Consider the following 18390-nt stretch of genomic DNA (forward strand, 5'->3'; position numbering starts at 1 on the left):
TACCAGTGCATTCCTTGTTTTGTAGCAGCCAGATGATCAACACTAAAAAGAGGGGTTTGTTTTTCAAATGAACATATCCCTTTGCATTGGAGCTGTGGGGCTTAGGGATGTAATGGTACAGTTGATTAACCAGTTAACTAATAAGCAAAAGCTTATAGGTTAACGCCATAGACGACACGCATTTCCTTCCCCCAGCCCACCAGTACATTTTTTGAGTAGGCTGGTCAGCAGCCAGCTCAGTTCTGGCTCACGCTGGGTCCAGGACCTACCCCTGCTGCGGCTCTGCATTGAAAGTGTATTAGGGCCCAGGTGGGCAGGTAGCTTGGCTCAATTCCAGCTCACCTCAGGCCCGGGAGCTCCGATCACCCCCCAGACAGGGGCTGCTGTCTCTATCAGAGGTAGCAGCACAGGCCGAGAGGCAGCCAGTCAACGAGGGGAGCTGGTTTTAAAACTGGCTGCCCTCGCAGTCCCGCTCCCATATGCCACCCTGTGCTGCTGTCCCTGATACAGAGGCAGCAGCACAGAGTGTCGGGGCTCCTCAGGCTGCTGGGCCTGCCCCCGGGACTGTAGACTAGTTGATTAACCGATAACTCATGAGTTTGCCCAGCTGTTCAATTAACCGATATTTAATATCCCTAGAGGGGTTTGCGAACTGTTTAACCTTTACGTGTGACGGGCAATACTGTCTGGAATTCGCACCAGTAATTTTGCATTTAGCCATCATTAGACCTCTTTTAGCTCACTTCCGTTTCTAACTTTTATGTCTGTGCCTTCTACATAGCTTCATCTGTGACCATAATAGTCTCGCCCATAGGGAATTGTTTGATGAGAAGCAATTTCCATGTGTTTTAATTAAGCGACCTTCTCCATATCCGGCTCCTAGGCTCTTCCCATTGATTGCACTCAGACAGCCGTGAAGATGTGGTGGCTTCATTGTCATCTACAAATTGTTCATTGAGCATTCACCATCCTGTTTGCTTTGGTGTTTTCCTTTGAACATCTGTTACTCCACGAGTCCCCTATGTCTAACATTCACAATTGTCAGCTGCTTTCTAAAGCATCTTTTCTTTAATTATTTATCCATTAGCTTAATGAGGCTCTCCTGCCACCACCTCCTTGGGCACTGAATTTCATTTTGATAATAGCTGAATTGTTCTCACCTTCATAGCTATTAGCTTCTTCCTCTTTTCTACCTCTCCTGCGTCAGAGTAGCCATGTCTGGGATGCAATAAGTAACGTTTTCCCTGTACTTTCCTTTACCTGTCATACACGAAGCACTTTGTGCTCCTCCATCTATAAAGAATCCCATATCTACCCTCTGTTTTTCTAGCCCTTCCTTGCTTCTTGTTCTAGATGGCTACTTTGCTGTACATCTCCCAACCTTACCCTATCAAAGCGATTTCCATTGCCTGTGTCTCAGGAACTCATGGGACAAGAATAGCTCAAATCCTTAAAGTGTACACACTTTCTGGTGCACCAAAGTATGCAGCATTGTTATATTTCATTGTGAATAAAATAGAAATGAAATTGACACTGTTGATATTCTATAATCTCCAGACTCACTCTCTAATGTTGCCGATTTAGTCCCTCACCCACTTGCTGCTACTTCCACTTTGTCAACTTTCCCTGCCCTTTCCAGTAACACTCACTACTGACCCTCTGCGGAGTTCCCACAAAAGCGCTGGTGTCTGAACATTCATTGTGTCCAACCTCATTGATCCAATATGTGTCATTCCTCCCTCCAGCGGGGAAGCCATCTTTCATGTGGCTTCCTCGTTGCTCCTTTTGCTGCACATTTCACACTGTGGGGTGTGGTGTCCTTTGAATGCTTTAGACAATAGGCTGCTTCCATCTTATTTTAGCTCTAGGGGTGAGGACACGGCAGACCATTCCCCCTCCATCTGTCTTAATTAATCCACGGCCAACTCACAGGTGGACATGGTTCTTCTTGGCCAGGAGAATGCCATGTTTATTTATGGTCCAACTCATTCCTCTCCTTTTCTCAGTCCTGATCTTCTTTTCAGACTCTGGCCATAATGCTGTCGAAGTTTATCTCTCGCCTGTTTACCAGTGTGTCTGCCTTTCCTTCATCACTCGCTTTATTGAAACTGTTCCGGTCCTTTTGCAGTTCCTTTTGCCTCACCAACATGCTTTTATCCAAATGCTAGTCTGTTCGGAACAAAACAGAGAGAAACAATTCCGTTGCCTTGTCCGGAAACCCCTGTGCTGGCTGTCGCTTCTGTTCACTACAAAATCACATCTCTTCAAGCCCCTTAATGGCATCTCTCTTGACTCTGATCCCTCCTGGTCTGCACAGTGTTGGCAGTGACTGTCTCTCTGGCACTGCATAGCATAGGCTGTGGGGGGTGATGTTAACTGTGGTGTAAATGGCATATTCATAATTTGGGGTAACTGCTGATGGAAGGGGAATGAACAGCAGGAAATGCAATTAACAGGAGGATGTAAGAAGATGTAAGATAACACAGGTCTCCTGTGCCTCTCCCATCATCTCACAGTTACCTGTTCTTTTCTTGCCATAAGCCTCTCCTTTGCTTCCCTGATGCAACCTGCTACTCCTGCCTGCGCCAGCACTGACTTTCTGGAGTATTTGTCTAAACCTGGCTCACTCTCTGGAACAGTCGTACTGCCATCTTATTGACTCCCTATATTTAAAAAAACCTACAGCTCCAGTCCCACCTTGTACATAGCCTACAGCCAGTTTGACAGAGCATCCTTTGCTGTTACTAACCCACGTGCCTCGCCCAGTCCTTTGTCCTGAGTATCAGAGGGGAGCCATATTCATCTGAATCTGCAAAAACAAGGAATCCTCGGGCACTTCAAAGACTTAATGGATTTATCTGGGCATAAGCTTTCCTGGAAGAAGACTCACTTCATCAGATGCCTTGTCAACGAAAGCTTATGCCACAGGACTCCCCGTTGTTTTTCCTCTGTCCTAATCACCCACTTAATGTTTACTGTAATATTATAAATGGCTTTTAGCATGGCAGTGGTTTGTGAGACTAATGCTTCATCTTGTATTTTACTCTTTCCCTGGTTCTCAGGTTGCTATCAAACAGATAAACCTGCAGAAGCAGCCCAAGAAGGAGTTGATTATTAATGAGATCCTGGTAATGAAAGAGTTAAAGAATCCCAACATAGTCAACTTCTTAGACAGGTAAATGGAGATGAACAGTTAATCTTCCTTCTCCCAGGAGCCAGGATTCTAAGCTGGCGTCACAGTGGGTGTCTGCACTGCAGCTTGGAGCACACTTTCCAGCTGGGGTAGACAGCATTCTAAAAATAGTGCATGGTGAGTAGCGTGGGCAGCAGGTTGAGCTAGCCCCTTGGCTGCCGACCCCCTGGCCTCTGTGGGGCATGCGCTCAGACAGTACAGTGAGGATTTGGGTTAAGACATCGCCAAGACACAGCCAGATATGTTGCTGGCTGTAATGCTGGTGAGTCAGTAAGTATCATTCTTTCTGATTCGGTAGCTTGGGAGCCCTGTGCTGCTGGAGGGGCTGCTTTGGATGCAAAATTGACTGAGTCAGGATAACAACAAAGACCTTCTGTCATTTTCATAAAAGAAGCTTGGCCCGAACTTCTAAATCTAGTCTGGCTCCCTAAATACTTTTTTTCCTAATTAATCTAAACTCCTAGAAATATAGGGCTGAAAGGGACCTCATATAGTCCGTCTCCCTGTACTGAGGCAGGACCAAATACACCATACCTGACGTGTTTAAACTGTTCTTAAAAATCTCCAACTACAGGAATTACATCATCTCCCTTAGAAACCTAATGCAATGTTTACTGTCCTTAGAGCTAGAATGCTTTCCTAATGTCTAACCTAAATCTTCCTGGTTATAGATTAAGTCCCTTGCTGCTTGTCCTGCTTTCATTGGGCATGGAGAACAAGGCTTTATTATAGCCTTAACAACTGAAGTCGGGATGCAAAGGGGGTAACTGGTTACCCGGTAAACATTGCCTTACCGGATGCTTACCAGGGTAACCAGTTAATGGGCACTCGGCCCATCCCTAATTTGATACTGTTATCAGGTTCCCCCTTCAGTCCTGTTTTCTCAAGATTAAACATGCCCCATATTTTGCCTTTCCTCCTAGGTTAGATTTTCTAAATATCTGACCCCTTTTGTTACTCTTTTGTGGATTTTCTCCACTAGGAATGCTACGTAGCATGTAATTGAATAGTGGAACCACATGAAATGTTAGCGATTACACAACTATTCAGTAATCCCTGGAGGTGGGGCTGGCAACCTGTATGCTCCTGGTCCCACTCCCGGGAAAGTCACCTGTCACCCCCTGCAGCCCCCTTCCTATCAGAGGCAGCAGCATGGGATGGCAGGCAAGAGTTGGTTTAAAAATCAGCTCCCTGCATGGACCAGCTCGATTCTGCCACTCTGCACTGCTGCCTCTGTTACAGAGACAGTAGCATGGGGTGGCAGCAGCCCCTGTCCACAGGGTGACCAACCTCCCCGCAGACAGGGACTGCTGCTGTGGGGCAGACTGTCTGCGGAGGGCTCAGGCTCGCTGTGGATAGAAGCTGCTCTGTGGGATGCGGAGCAGCCTCTGTCTGTGGTGGGCCCAGGCTCGTTGTGGATAGAGGCTGCTCTGTGGGATGCGGAGCAGCCTCTGTCTGTGGTGGGCCCAGGCTCACTGCAGACGGAAGCTACTCCATGGGATGCCAGAGGAGCCTCCCCGCCCTCTCTACTGCCTCTGATAGGCAGTAGGCAGCAAGGGCGAGGCAGGCGGGTCCGCGAAGCTTGCACACACGTAGTCAGACCCCATGAGATGCATCCTCCCAACTTGACAGCGAACTGTTGATAACACCCAAGTACAGTGTCTCAAACACCCCTCACCTTAATGATTTGATAGACTGCATTTCTCTGGTTTGCTTATGAGACTGTCGCTTGGAACTGTCGGAAGCTGACTGGTTTAGAATTTCCCAGGTTGTCTTTGTTCCCCTTTGTAAAGAGAGGTGCTAATTTTGCCCTTCTTCAGTCCTCCATGAATTCATTTATTGCTAATGTGTACATGATTGCTTCAGCTGCTTTTTTAAATACCCTCAGGTGAGTTTTGTCAGGCCTATTCTGAAGTGTTCCCTTGAACAATACACTGTCAGTCGTTTTCATACACTGCAATACACTGTCAGTCGTTTTCATACACTGCAATACACTGTCAGTCGTTTTCAGTCCTGACTTGCACGGCTGGCAGATAAGCTTATTTTCTGTCTTTTCTGGCTTCAGTTATCTGGTGGGTGACGAATTGTTCGTTGTGATGGAGTACCTTGCTGGAGGGTCGCTCACGGACGTGGTCACAGAAACATGCATGGATGAGGCCCAGATTGCTGCTGTTTGCAGAGAGGTTGGTGTTACGTTTCTGTAGGGAGGGAGAAAGGGTGGTCTTCTCCTCCCCGCATTTCTTGAGGTACATTACACTTGTGGCTAGGCACTGCACCCGTTGGTGTGATGTCCAGGCTGCATTTCACATCCTCGCTAGCAATCTGAAACGGGAAGGAAGCCGCATTCCAAGTCAGTTTGAAGGGGATCTTTAAGCAAAGAAGTTCTGCTGGTACTAGTGATGGAAGGGAAATACTATACAGTGAGATGTGCAGAAATACAACAAAATGAGTAAGAAAACAATGCAGCCTAGAGGAACAATCCAGAGCAGGTGAGTCAGTTGGAGGGAAAACCAGTGATGGAAAGAGCTGGTGACGGATGAGAACGGAAAGCACATGAGACGACGCCTTTGCAGTGTAATGTGGCAATAAGAGCTGCTTTGGCATGGCTGTGTGCGCTTGTTCCCCCTCGAACTCGTTCTGTGGCCCATTCAGGCAGGAAGCTATGGAATGAGAAGCGTTCTCTTTCTTCAGATACTTTTATTTTTTTTGAACTAACAAAACTGTAGCTGGGATGATCTCTAGATGTGTCCTAGCAAACCAGGCGAGTTAAAAATCTAGCTTGTGCCACATCCCTGAGTCGCTGTGCAGGAGTCCAGCACGGGAAATGTTTAAAAGCCCATTAAGGTGCATCAGCAGGATATCTGCAAGGGGTGGGCTGGGAAGCAGCCTCCTCACTTAACACCTGAGGAGATAATTAGTTCCTGAGGAAACCAGAGGGGTGTCTTATACAATAGAGCAGGGCTACTTAGCTTTGGAAGCCCTGGGGGCCACAATGATACAGCACATGCCAAGGGCCGCAACTTAAGTGTGGTGGAACATACATGCAAATATATATGCAAATAGTTTCTTTCATACTGATGGGTATGAATACAAAGACTAAGACAAGATTACACAACACACAGGCCCATTTAAGTCAGTTCGGCTGATATTAATAAAATGTAACATTTACCCAATTTCCACCTATATGCCAGCACTTTGAATGAGCAGTGACAGTCCAGGAATTTAACTACTAAAACACACATCAACAGAAGACCATTATATTCACTACTTTTTTTGTTTTGGCTTCCATCCACGGGCCGCAAACAAACAAGCCGCGGCCCACTTGTTGAGTAGCCCTGCAATAGAGGAATAAAAGTAACTATTTAGCGTAAGATCAGATGTGAACAAAAATATAGACTATGCAGTCTTCATGCAAATAAGTTACATTCCTGCTTGGATATTTCCAGTTGGCCATCTGCTTTTTAACTATTGCATTTTAATTTCCAGGAATCTTTTGGCCTAATTAGTTTCTCTTCAATTTTTTTTGGCCTCTCCAGTTTCTTTATGATGATCATATTGCTGCAGTACCTAGAGAGTCTGTCCATGACTGGAGATGGACAAATATTTAGAAAGAAATAACCCATGCTCCAAAGCACACTTCCCTGATTTCACCTGAGAATTTTCAGAAAGGCCATTTCAGAATAAAACCCAGTTTTCTTTTCCAGTTGCAGTATATAAAATGCTTTCAATGCAAACTTCCAAGGTGGAATTCATTTTTTGTTTTAACTCAAATCTCTAGGGGTGGCATTAAAACCATACCGGTAACTTAAACCTAAATTAAGTCTAAAGCACTCTGGATTGCCATCATCATCTTAAAGTAATCTAAAGTTTTATATAATTTCAGATGCTTTGAGAATTTTTAAGGATTTAAATAACTTAAATTAAAAGCAAACAAATTAAAAAGCCCAAAATATAATAAATGGGGACATTTGAGGGCCTATCAAGGGAGCTGGAGGCTAGTCACTGCGTGAAGTATTAAGAGACTCATTCTTCAGGGAAAGGGCAATATTCAAGTCCCTCTAAAAGTCATGTAAGTTCAGGAAACATTTGTAGATTTCGAGAAGTAAGATCAAGTCAAATTTTAAGATTATGAATGTGTTAAATCAGCAACATTTGGATCTTGCTGAACTCACCTAAGCTAGAGCTTTTCAGAGCCTGGCATTATTTTTAACTGCTTTTGATTTTGAATAAATCTAAGAGAAAAGTGAGCAAAAACTTTTAGCTGCTGACTTCAAATTTGGCTTAATTTCTATGTCTTAAGAGTCTTAAAAACAAGCCAACTTGGAAGAAAACAGTGGTTTTAAAATATCTGTCTAGATACCGAATAAAAAGTTCAGTTGTCTCCAGTTGCTACAATAAATGGAAATTAAAAAACTCTGCATTTAATTAGCTCCCTATGAATGAGTTTAAAATTAAAATTTACTTAAAACTCTGCATGACATTTGATTTAACCAATAATTCTTCTGTCCAGGATGTAAATTCCAAATACTCATGACTGGCAAATCAGAACCATTTTTCTAAACTAAAGGCTGGGTGTACATTGGCACCCTTTTCCGGAAAAGGGATGCTAATGAGACAAGTCGGAATTGCAAATCCGCGGGGGATTTAAATATCCCCGCGGCATTTGCATGAACACGGCTGCCACTTTTTTCCGGCTCGGGGCTTTTCCGGAGAAAAGCGCCAGTCTAGACGGGATCTTTCGGAAAATAAAGCCTTCCCGACTTGTCTTAAAGCAATTCCGACTTGTCTCATTAGCGTCCCTTTTCCGGAAAAGGGTGCCAATGTACACACAGCCAATGTGTATTAATTCTCAATAGGGATTAGTTTGTGGCATATTTCAAATCCAGCTAATCTGGTTGTATATAGCCTTCTAAAAGTGGATTTATATATTTTACAATGTGGAAAAATGAAGTTTTTCACCATTGCTGAACACAAACAGCTAGAGAGATTTTCTTCAAATAATGACTTATAAGAAAATTGAACCTCACATGGAATGAACCTCACATGGAAAATTTCAGCCTAAGTAATTTATTGAGAGTGCTAGAATTATGTAAAAACACAGATTTTTGTATTTGAGTGAAGCATTCTCCTTATAGTGACACTCGACCCAAAGAAACTGATCTCAGAAGTGGGTCAGGAATCCCCACCCCAGGAAAGCTGTAAAACTAACATATAGCAAAATGACAGTACTTGGGAGCTTTGGGGAATCTTGGATGATGCCTGGCTGGTGAGCATTTTAGTTCATTTTGCAAGTCTGTAATGAGCAGGAAATAGTGTATTCTCTGTGGTTAAAGAAGCAAGTTTTGGCCTTAGTGAACTTTGGATGACAATAGTCTTGTTTCTCATCACAAAAGAACTTGCTCTCTGCTGGTTATTTAAACCCGTTACCGTTTTACATACTGTGTTATGTGCACATAAACTTTGCTTTTGGATTCTCTATACACAAACTGTATTGGCTTTTTTTTCTTTTCCATCTGCCCTGAACAGTGTTTGCAAGCACTAGAGTTCCTACATGCCAACCAGGTAATCCACAGAGATATCAAGAGTGACAATGTGCTCTTAGGAATGGACGGATCAGTTAAACTCAGTGAGTGCCAATTGTTTCAACCTCCTGCTGCTTTTCAGTATATTTTGAAATGAATAATATGTTTGTAAGTACACAGTTCCCACAGGTGTGTTGGAGGAATTTAAAAAAAATCAGCAATAGAATTCATTCCACTTTGCAAAAGGAATTTTACCTTCTATAGTTGGTTTTGTAATTCTGCGCATCTGAAATTTACTGAGTTGGGGTGTGTAAAAGGAGAAGATGTGGAAGTAACTTGTTACCACATGGCTGTGCCTGTAAATGTGAGCTACTGTGCAATATAAAATGAGAGAAAGATGCAAGTATTGCAGTGATGGGAGCTGGTACTAATGGGAGCTGTCTTATTTGCTTCTTTCCGATTGTCCGAACTTGCTCCAAATGCTTTTTCATTGCCCGTTTAATTGGCAGGATGAAAATTGCATATTTATGTCTCAGTACTGCCTAAAGGCTGCAAACCAGATATGGTCCTATTGGGCTGGACATAGCATTCGCCTGATTTAAAAAAAAACAAAAAAAAAACTAGTGTTAAAAAGTAATTATGAAGGTAAAAATAACATTAGGGAAATATTTTTTGTGTTCAGTTTTACATGGTGCATTTGGCAACACTTATTATGTAGCCAGGAGGTTGTTGTGTCCTTGTCTACATGATGACTTTGTTCCTCTCAGCTTGTTCCTATTGAATATACTTCACGGTCACCTCCTATATCTAAAGCTTTACTTCTAGACCTCTGTTTTATACAGTCCAGTGATTCCATAGCTAAACCCTTTGTAAAATACTGCCGTTGGTGAGCACAGAAATAAATACCAAACTCATATTTGTAGGGTCACCATACTTCAGGTTCCCCATCAGAAGGCACTGCCAGGGGGCAGGGGAGGTACCTGCTGGAGGTGGAGGGAGGGTTGTTCCCTGTCATGGGGGCAGGGCAGCTGGTGTGAGCCCAGTTTGCAGTGACAGCCATCAGTCAGCACCTCTCTGTTGGGATCTGGCATCTGTTGGTTCCTGGGGAATGGACCAATCAGCTGAGGATTCAGGGCAGGGACCAATTGGCAAGTGGATCAAGTGGGAGTTGCCGCTGTTTTGCTGCACAGACACTTGGACATTTGCAGTTCATTGGAAACCCTGCCTAGAACAAAAAAAGAGGCTCAAATAAGAGGCTCTGCCCAGGGAAACCTGGTTGTACGATAACCATTTCTTTGTACTGGGGCTGCAGGGTTTTCTGGTCTCATCCTTTCCGTTTCAGGGCCAGTGAATTGTACTTTGTTGTGTGAAGTCTACAACAGGTTCCCACATGTTGTTTTTGGTCCCTTGCAGATGTTCTAGGGGGCTTGAAGAGGGATTAGACAAAACATCAGTCTCTAATGGGAGACCACAAATTGCCTTTATAAAATAACCTAATTCTTGAAGTAGGATTTTATTTTAAGTAGGCTCTAGTCTGCCGTGTTTGGCTGGATTTTTGCTGTGATGCAGAAAGTATAGAGAACTTGGAAATTGCAGAGATACAGATGCAAAAGATGTTTCTATAGTCATAGAAAAACTTGTCAGCAATTGAGGCTTTGAGATGGGAGCACTGAATTCATAGTTACTAACTAATTCCTTTATTATCACGCAGCCGACTTCGGTTTCTGTGCTCAGATCACCCCAGAGCAGAGCAAGCGCAGCACCATGGTAGGAACTCCCTACTGGATGGCTCCAGAGGTGGTCACGCGGAAAGCCTATGGCCCTAAAGTGGATATCTGGTCTCTGGGTATCATGGCTATTGAAATGGTGGAAGGAGAGCCCCCATACCTCAATGAAAACCCTCTGAGGGTAAGATATTTCATCCGTTAGTGTGCATGTGAAACAGTGACTCAGAAATGTGGGGAAAAGTTTTGTGATCTTTAACTGCTCCGTCTGTGGGCTTGAATCCAAACCTGCTAAGAAGGGTTTCAGTGGTTATCAGCTGACGGCCATTTAGTACAGTCAGGGCAGTTCCTAATGGATAGGAATCTACATGAAAGAATCCAAGGTAACTAGTGCAGGTGGTCCCCAATATTGAAGGATGATGGTCTAATAGACATGGAGGATGATCTTGCCCTCTCACCTAGCGTGATGTCTCTCCAGGGAATGTCTGAGGCATATTGACATTTCCCCAGCAATACATTTCCCCAGGCTCAGAACAGTAAAGTCAGTTAAATGAAGTGCAAAGCACATGCCAATAAATAGCCTTATGCTCTCTCCCTGCATATGTAGATAGGTTTGATAGTGGCCACTACCCTGCATACTGAAGTACCTGTAGTCACTTGTTACTGAAGAGCAAGTAACAGCTGCCAGAGCGGCGCTGTGCCATTCTTACACGCTTCTACCAATGTGAGGAGAAGCAAGTTGCCTTCTGTCCTTGAAGACTCGGGCTGTGTTCCCTCCGTGGGCGCCACAGGGGCAGTTAGGCTGCTGCGGTACGCTGGAGCGGAAACAGTTCTCCCATCACCATACGGATACCTCCCTGGGTGACAGGGCCATTCATCTGTTGACCTAGGTGTTTACACTGTAGTGTTAGGTCAGCAAAGCTACAGTGCCCACAGAATGAGCTGTGTCAACCTAACTTAGTGTAGACCAGGCCTCCTGCATGGCCTCCAACAGAAGTTGTGCCCAACTGTTTAAGCAAATCAGGTGCATGTGCTGTTCATCTGTTTCCGGTTTGTCGTACAGAGCGCCCCCCTCTCGTTCTTGTGGTAGGAAACTCTTTGAGCTGCTCTGATTCCAAAACTGCTCATAGATACTGTTTTGCAGAACGAAACCTGCCCGGTATTCATCTCTAGGAGCTTGATCAGTGGTGAATAATGGGTACAAAGTATTCCAGGGCTCAGACAAGGTACCCTGCCTAGGGCCATCATGCACATTCATGTTTGTCATTTTCATGCAGAACATTGTGCGAACCATATGAAACAGCCAGGATCAAAATAGAAAACAAAGAAAAATGACCTTTCAGTACCTACGTCAGGTCTGTTATGGCTGGCACGCAAGCTGAAGATTCAGCAAGGAATCTTAAGTGTCATATGCTAGTGTTTGCTCTCTGTCTCCTCCTCGTCTCAGATGTGCTTTGCTATATGCTTCTTCTAACTTGAAATATGAATAAGGTGTAGAACATAAGAACGGCCGTACAGGGTCAGACCAAAGGTTCATCTAGCCCAGTATCCTGTCTACCGACAGTGGCCAGCGCCAGGTGCCCCAGAGTAGGTGGACTGAAGATAATGATCAAGCGATTTGTCTCCTGCCATCCTTCTCCAGCCTCTGACAGAGGCCAGGGACACCATTCCTACCCCCTGGCTAACAGCCTTTTATGGACCTAACCTCCATGAATTTATGTAGCTTCTCTTTAAACTCTGTTATAGTCCTAGCCTTCACAGCCTCCTCTGGCAAGGAGTTCCACAGGTTGACTATGTCCTGTGTGAAGAAGAACTTTCACTTAATAGTTTTAAACCTGCTACCCATTAACTTCATTTGGTGTCCTCTAGTCCTTCTATTATGGGAACTAATGAAGAACTTTTCTTTATTCATCCTCTCCACACCACTTGTGATTTTATAGACCTCTATCATATCCCCCCTCAGTTTCCTCTTTTCCAAACTGAAAAGTCCCAGTCGCTTTAGCCTCTCTTCATATGGGACCCGTTCCAAACCCTTACTCATTTTAGTTGCCCTTTTCTGAACCCTTTCCAAGGCTGAAATATCTTTTTTTGAGGTGAGGAGACCACATCTGTATGCAGTACTCAAGATGTGGGCATACCAAAGTTTTATACAGGGGCAGTAGGATATTGTGTGTCTTATTTTCTATCCCTTTCTTAATAATTCCTAACATTCTACAGTAAACTTCCAATAATCCGGCACCTTTAGGACCCAGGGGGTTCCGGATTATCAAATATGCCGGACTATGGGGGGGGGGGTGGCTATGAGAGGTCTGTGGTGGAGTAGAGATGTGCCCCTCGGCGCTGCGGGACCAGCCCAGCAGCACCCCAGCTGCTCTGCCCCAGGCGTCCTCAAGTCAGCCGCTGCTGAAACTGACCAGCGGCTGACTCCAGGAAGCCCGGGGCAGAGCGTGCTGTGCCCCGGGCTTCCCCAAGACAGCCGCTGGTCAGTTTCAGCAGCGGCTGACTTGAGGAAGCCGGGGGCAGAGCAGCTCCAATTGTCCGGCTGCCCGGAGCACTTCTGGGTTCCAGATGGTGCCAGACCATTGGATGCCGGACCACAGGAGTTTTACTGTATTTGCCTTTTTAACCACCACAGCACGCACTGTGTGGAAGTTTTCAGAGAACTATCCACGATAACGCCAAGATCTCTTTCCTGATTTGTCGTAGCCAAATTAGCCCCCATCATACTATATGTATAGTTGGGGTTATTTTTTCCAACGTGCATTACTTTACACTTATCCACATTAAACTTCATTTGCCATTTTGTTGCCCAATCACTTAGTTTTGTGAGATCTTTTTGAAGTTCTTCACAGTCTGCTTCTGTCTTGACTATCTTGAACTGTTTAGTATCATCCGCAAACTTTACTACGTCACTGCTTGCCCCTTTCTCTAGATCATTTATGAATAAGTTGAAAAGGATTGGTCCTAGGACTAACCTTGGGGGACACCACTAATTACCCCTCTCCATTCTGAAAATTTACCATTTATTCCTACCCTTTGTTTCTTGTCTTTTAACCAGTTCTCAGTCCATGAAAGGACCTTTCCTCTTATCCCGTGACACTGTAATTTACACAAGAGCCTTTGGTGAGGGACTTTGTCAAAGGCTTTCTGAAAATCTAAGTATACTATATCTACTGGCTCCCCGTTGTCCGAATGTTTGTAAACCCCTTCGAAGAACTCTAACAGATTCTCTAATAAAACACGTTTTAGAATTTTAACAGATTTGGGTGCAACAATTTATCTTGGTTTGCAGGCTTTGTATTTAATAGCAACTAATGGCACACCAGAGCTGCAGAATCCAGAGAAACTGTCCCCAATATTTCGGGATTTTCTAAATCGTTGTTTGGAGATGGATGTGGAGAAAAGAGGATCAGCCAAAGAACTATTACAGGTTAGCGTCTGTATATTGAAGTCTCCCCATAAGGTTGAAATGCAGAGATCGGGAAGTGCTGATATCACTTATCTTTGTCTTCCTATTAAAGGGCCATTTAGTGGAGAATAGTGGGAGGGGACCACAGCAATCAAAAGTTTGCAATGGAAATGTAGGTGATTCTTGTACTGCAGGAACTACTAGCAGTTTTCTGCTACTGGTGATTCTTCAGGATATCACAGCTTAGCTAAGTAGAGAAGCTGCTGTAGCCAGCACATTGAACACAGATCAGGAAGGGTATGGGGAAAGCATCAAAACCAGAATATTTCTGTATGAGGGAGGTTGTTGGAAAAAGGAGGGTGGGGGCTAGCCAGGGATATTGGATATTGCGATGTAGAGGAAAGGTGGTGAGCAAATCTCTGCTCCTGTGGACCATTCATTGGGCGTGTTTCTGAGAGGGGCTGCCAGTGGGCACCTTTGTGAATTGCTTTCTCAACGTGGATGGGAAGTGCTGTGCAAATACAGTAGTTTGTATTTGAAATTTGACTCCTCCTAACGTCCTGTGTTTCTCTGTTCCTGGCAGCATCCCTTCCTGAAACTGGCCAAACCTCTGTCTAGCTTGACGCCATTGATTCTGGCAGCCAAAGAAGCAATGAAGAGTAACCGCTAAGATTGTCACGGCCTTCGTCTTTTTAAAAATCTTTATAATATATGAAAATTGTTACTCTTTTTGGGGGGGTTGAAAAAAGTCTGCAAAAGGGAAAAACGCTCGCCCAGAAGACATCTAAAAGTCAGCACATTTCATTTCAGGTAAACCCTTTTAGGGTCCAAAAGGAATTGTGGACGGAATCACTGGCCTCTCACCTCTTTTGCAGACAGCCCAGGAACCCTGCTTCCCATGCTTGGGGTTTTAAGTTTTTTGAAGACTTTGCTATAGCCGTTCCCATTCATTGTGCCCTCTTGGGTACTTTCAATACTTGAATGACAGATTCAAGCTTTTGGAGAGAAGCGTTAATTTTATGTGCTGATCTCTTTCTTCTCCCCTTTTCCTGCTTTGGCCATCTCCCGTATGACTAGATTAACAGCAAGTGTGACAGAAATGTGAAAGGTACATCTTACCCCTACCCCCTTCCGTACAATTTAGCTGTGTCTAACTTTGCAATGAAATCTACTTTTCAGTAGCGTATGGGGAGAGAGGGAAGAGTTGAGTTCAGCTGTCTTTCTGATCTGTGACTGCTTAAGAGTCAAATTTCAGTGAAGCAAGTTGTGGTGGGTCAGGCTTTTGGAGGTCACATAGAAAGGAAGCATATGTTTGAAAAGACCCCCATTATCTTCCTTTCGGTTTCCATTTCCCTGTCCCCCTTCCCTAGACGTGTTGGCCAAGGCAGAAGGGATGTCTTGTGTGATGTAGTAGGTGGTCTTAAAACCAAGTGTATCTATTGGGCTTTGGGATTTATGCTGGTGCCTTTGACTTTTTTACATTTCCCTCCTTTGTATCAAATACATTTTTGTATATGTTGTAATTTTTATTCCCAAAAGCAAATAATGCAACAACTTTGCAGTTGCCAAGATTTAAGTATTAGAACTATTTTTTTCATTTTCGTGTGCTCCATTTCTACTAACAATATCAAAAGAACAAATAATTCATCAGATCTGAGGAAAAATGAAGATCCAAGACTTTTATTAATAATTCTAACAAAAGCTTATGAATAGCTGGAGATGCCCAAATGCTGCTCTGTGAAGACAGTCTGAGGAGGGTGAATAGTTCCATCAGACATGAGAGGGACTTACTTGAGTGGCTGGCTGATGACTGGAGAGTGTCATCATGTCTTGATGGCCCCTTCTAACTAAAGACGTTCGACCAGCGAGGTTGGCAGAAGACAGCGTTTAGTGCAAGAAAAAGTGCCTTCCCGTAAGAGCTAGCGAATAGCTTGGGTTGAGTTCTTGAGATGGTGCCAACTGAGGTGACAACAGTAGCAACCATAGAAGTATCTCTGGTCCCTGATTTCAGCCACTGAAATTGCTGCATTTATACCTATAGATTATTTTCGTACGGCGCTGTTTGTAGCTCTAATGTGCCAAATGAAGCGCATGAAAGAATAGCCACTAATTTGGTGCTAAGCAGTTACGTTGCATTCCCCACTGGCAGTGCATGTCGAGCGGAGAGAGTTGAAGTCCTGGGGCGAGAAGGTTCTGTCTGGTGTCTGTTGAATTGTGTAACCGGAGTTTTGTGTGTGTTCTTTTGACTGTGGGAAGGCTCTTCTGTGTCAGAATAATGTCAGTGTTTGTTTGCAGATGGAAGTGTCTACTCTGGGTTTTGGCAACCAAGATGCGGCTGTGCTTGGAGCACTTGAACAAAAGAGCATCTCTTTCCTGAGCCTCTGTCGTGGGGGCAATCCCTCCTAACTTCTTGTTCTTACAACAGATTGCACTAGCAAAGTGTTTTGCACCAACAAGATACCTTCTTCATGCGGGAAGTAAGAACCCCTCCCCCCCACTTCAGCTTGAGTTCTTGTAATTGCTCTCACAAGAAGGGTAACACGAGAAGAACACACAACTCATTAGCCTTAAAGCATTAGATGGCTTCTTTCCTAGGAGTGTCATGTCTTGGTTTGAGTTCTCTAGAGGTGCTTCCCGTCGTACAGACTATGTCTACACTGAAAGCCATTGATACCATGAACAGGAGAATGGCAAGGGCCTGGTTTGGATGCATGTCACTCAGGATCTTCCTGTCCATAGGGAAAAGCAAGGTCTCGGGGGTTAGATTTCATCTCCTTTCCTCAATAGCTCCCTGTCTGCCCATTGCTGGCAATGGGCTTTCAGAGACTCAGACTCCTGGTCCAGGAGTATAACCTGGCTCCCTTACCCCCGCAGTAGCAAACCCTAGTCTATTGTATACTTATAATGTTGTTCTTAAATTAGCACGGAACCTTACAATCAGTGAGTAATTTAAACTTACTGGTTCAGTCTTATGAATCAAGAAAACTTCCTTCTGATCTTCAAGTAGCAAATCTGTCCAGATCTGTATCTGTATCTCTTTAAGAGATGATTTCTAAACTTTTAATTCTTTAAAAAATAAAATAAACCTCATCCAGGAGTTCCCAAAATACATCCTAGTGCTTCTCCTGTGGCCTAGAGGACTAAGCTACAGTGAGAGAGTGCACAGGGATGTATGTGACTCTGCAGTAAGGTTCCTTTTGCTCCTCTTGCCAGAAGGCATTTGGGACAGAGAGAGAGGTCCAGGAAGAGTAGGATTAGTAGGAATATTTAATTTCTGCAGCAAAGGCAGGGCAAAGAGTTAAGTGGCGACAGAAGCTGACAAAGAAAAGTAATAGGGAAGTTGTTGTGATGTTCTTCGTTGGGTAACATTTGCGCATTCTGCATGTCTCTAGGATGGCCACCTATCTCCTCACCGGACACGCAGCATGTTGCATATGTCTTCCAAGTGCCCGTTTCTCCCATGTGGGATCAGGTTAGAACTGAGAATAGTTCATTTGTTCTGCCCAGCCCAGTTGAATAACTAGTACAGTGAGTGATAGAAATGTAGCCGTGTTAGTCTGGCGTAGCTGAAACAAAAGCCAGGACTGTGTAGCACTTTAAAGACTAACAAGATGGTTTATTAGGTGATGAGCTTTCATGGGCCAGACCCACTTCCTCAGATCAAATAGTGGAAGAAAATTGTCACAACCATATTGTCATATCCTTTGGTATATATGGTTGTGACAGTTTTCTTCCACAATTTGATCTGAGGAAGTGGGTCTGGCCCATGAAAGCTCATCACATAATAAACCATCTTGTTAGTCTTTAAAGTGCTACACAGTCCTGTTTTTAGTACAGTGAGGAGAGACTAGCGTTCAGGTGGGTGATGGAAGCAAAGTATGGCTTGGGAACATGCCAGGATTCCCAGATCTCTCGCAGTCCTCAGGTGACGGGCACTATCACAGAAATGCGTACGACTGAATACTGCAGACACGCCACGTGGGAGGTGGACGTGGGAGTAGAGGGGCAGCATACTCCTTTGAAAGCAAGTGAGCAGGCAATGTTCGATGTCCAGGATTTTTGAATAAAACATGGAATAAACCCGACTTCTCACCAAGCAGACATGCTGAGTCCCACCTGAGTGTTCACTCCGTGCCGAGGAGCAGTGCGGAGCTTGTCAGGGAAGGATGGGCAGCTCAAGGACACTGCTGCAGGTCTTGGTAGCTGGAATTGAACCATCTCTCTGGTCTGCTTTCTCTCTCTCCTTCGCTTGGCCAGATGGAAATGGACGTAGGGGCAAGCTTCACTTTTGATTACTGTACCCAGATTGTAATGTTGCCTTGGTTTAATTTAATCTCATTCTGTTATTTAATTGTTTCTGCAATATTAACTACTGTATTTGATTACTTCATTTATTAACTTTGTTCTTTCAGGGCTAGAAATAAACTTTTAAAAGGTTTGTTTTTTCCTTTCCTGAGTTTATATTTGTTAAGGTCCGAGTGGTGTAAAAAGTAAATGGTCAGATATCTTCAAGGGCTTAGGGTAATGTTCTCAGCCTTTGTC

At 44.2% G+C, this 18390-nt stretch overlaps 1 protein-coding gene across 2 annotated transcripts in view; it reads left to right on the forward strand.

The window, feature by feature from the left end:
* PAK2 (p21 (RAC1) activated kinase 2) overlaps window positions 1-18286 on the forward strand; it is a 69565-nt gene extending 51279 nt beyond the window's left edge. For both annotated transcript variants that reach the window (XM_075937204.1, XM_075937205.1), the window contains exons 10-15: window positions 3063-3175; window positions 5259-5376; window positions 8720-8819; window positions 10427-10623; window positions 13732-13869; window positions 14432-18286. In XM_075937204.1, the coding sequence (XP_075793319.1) occupies window positions 3063-3175; window positions 5259-5376; window positions 8720-8819; window positions 10427-10623; window positions 13732-13869; window positions 14432-14518 (753 nt within the window). In that variant the 3' untranslated portion in view covers window positions 14519-18286. The remainder of the gene's footprint in view (window positions 1-3062; window positions 3176-5258; window positions 5377-8719; window positions 8820-10426; window positions 10624-13731; window positions 13870-14431) is intronic.
* Window positions 18287-18390: the final 104 nt, after the last annotated feature.

The sequence above is a fragment of the Pelodiscus sinensis genome, chromosome 10 (assembly GCF_049634645.1).
Source record: "Pelodiscus sinensis isolate JC-2024 chromosome 10, ASM4963464v1, whole genome shotgun sequence".
Lineage (NCBI taxonomy): Eukaryota > Metazoa > Chordata > Testudines > Trionychidae > Pelodiscus > Pelodiscus sinensis.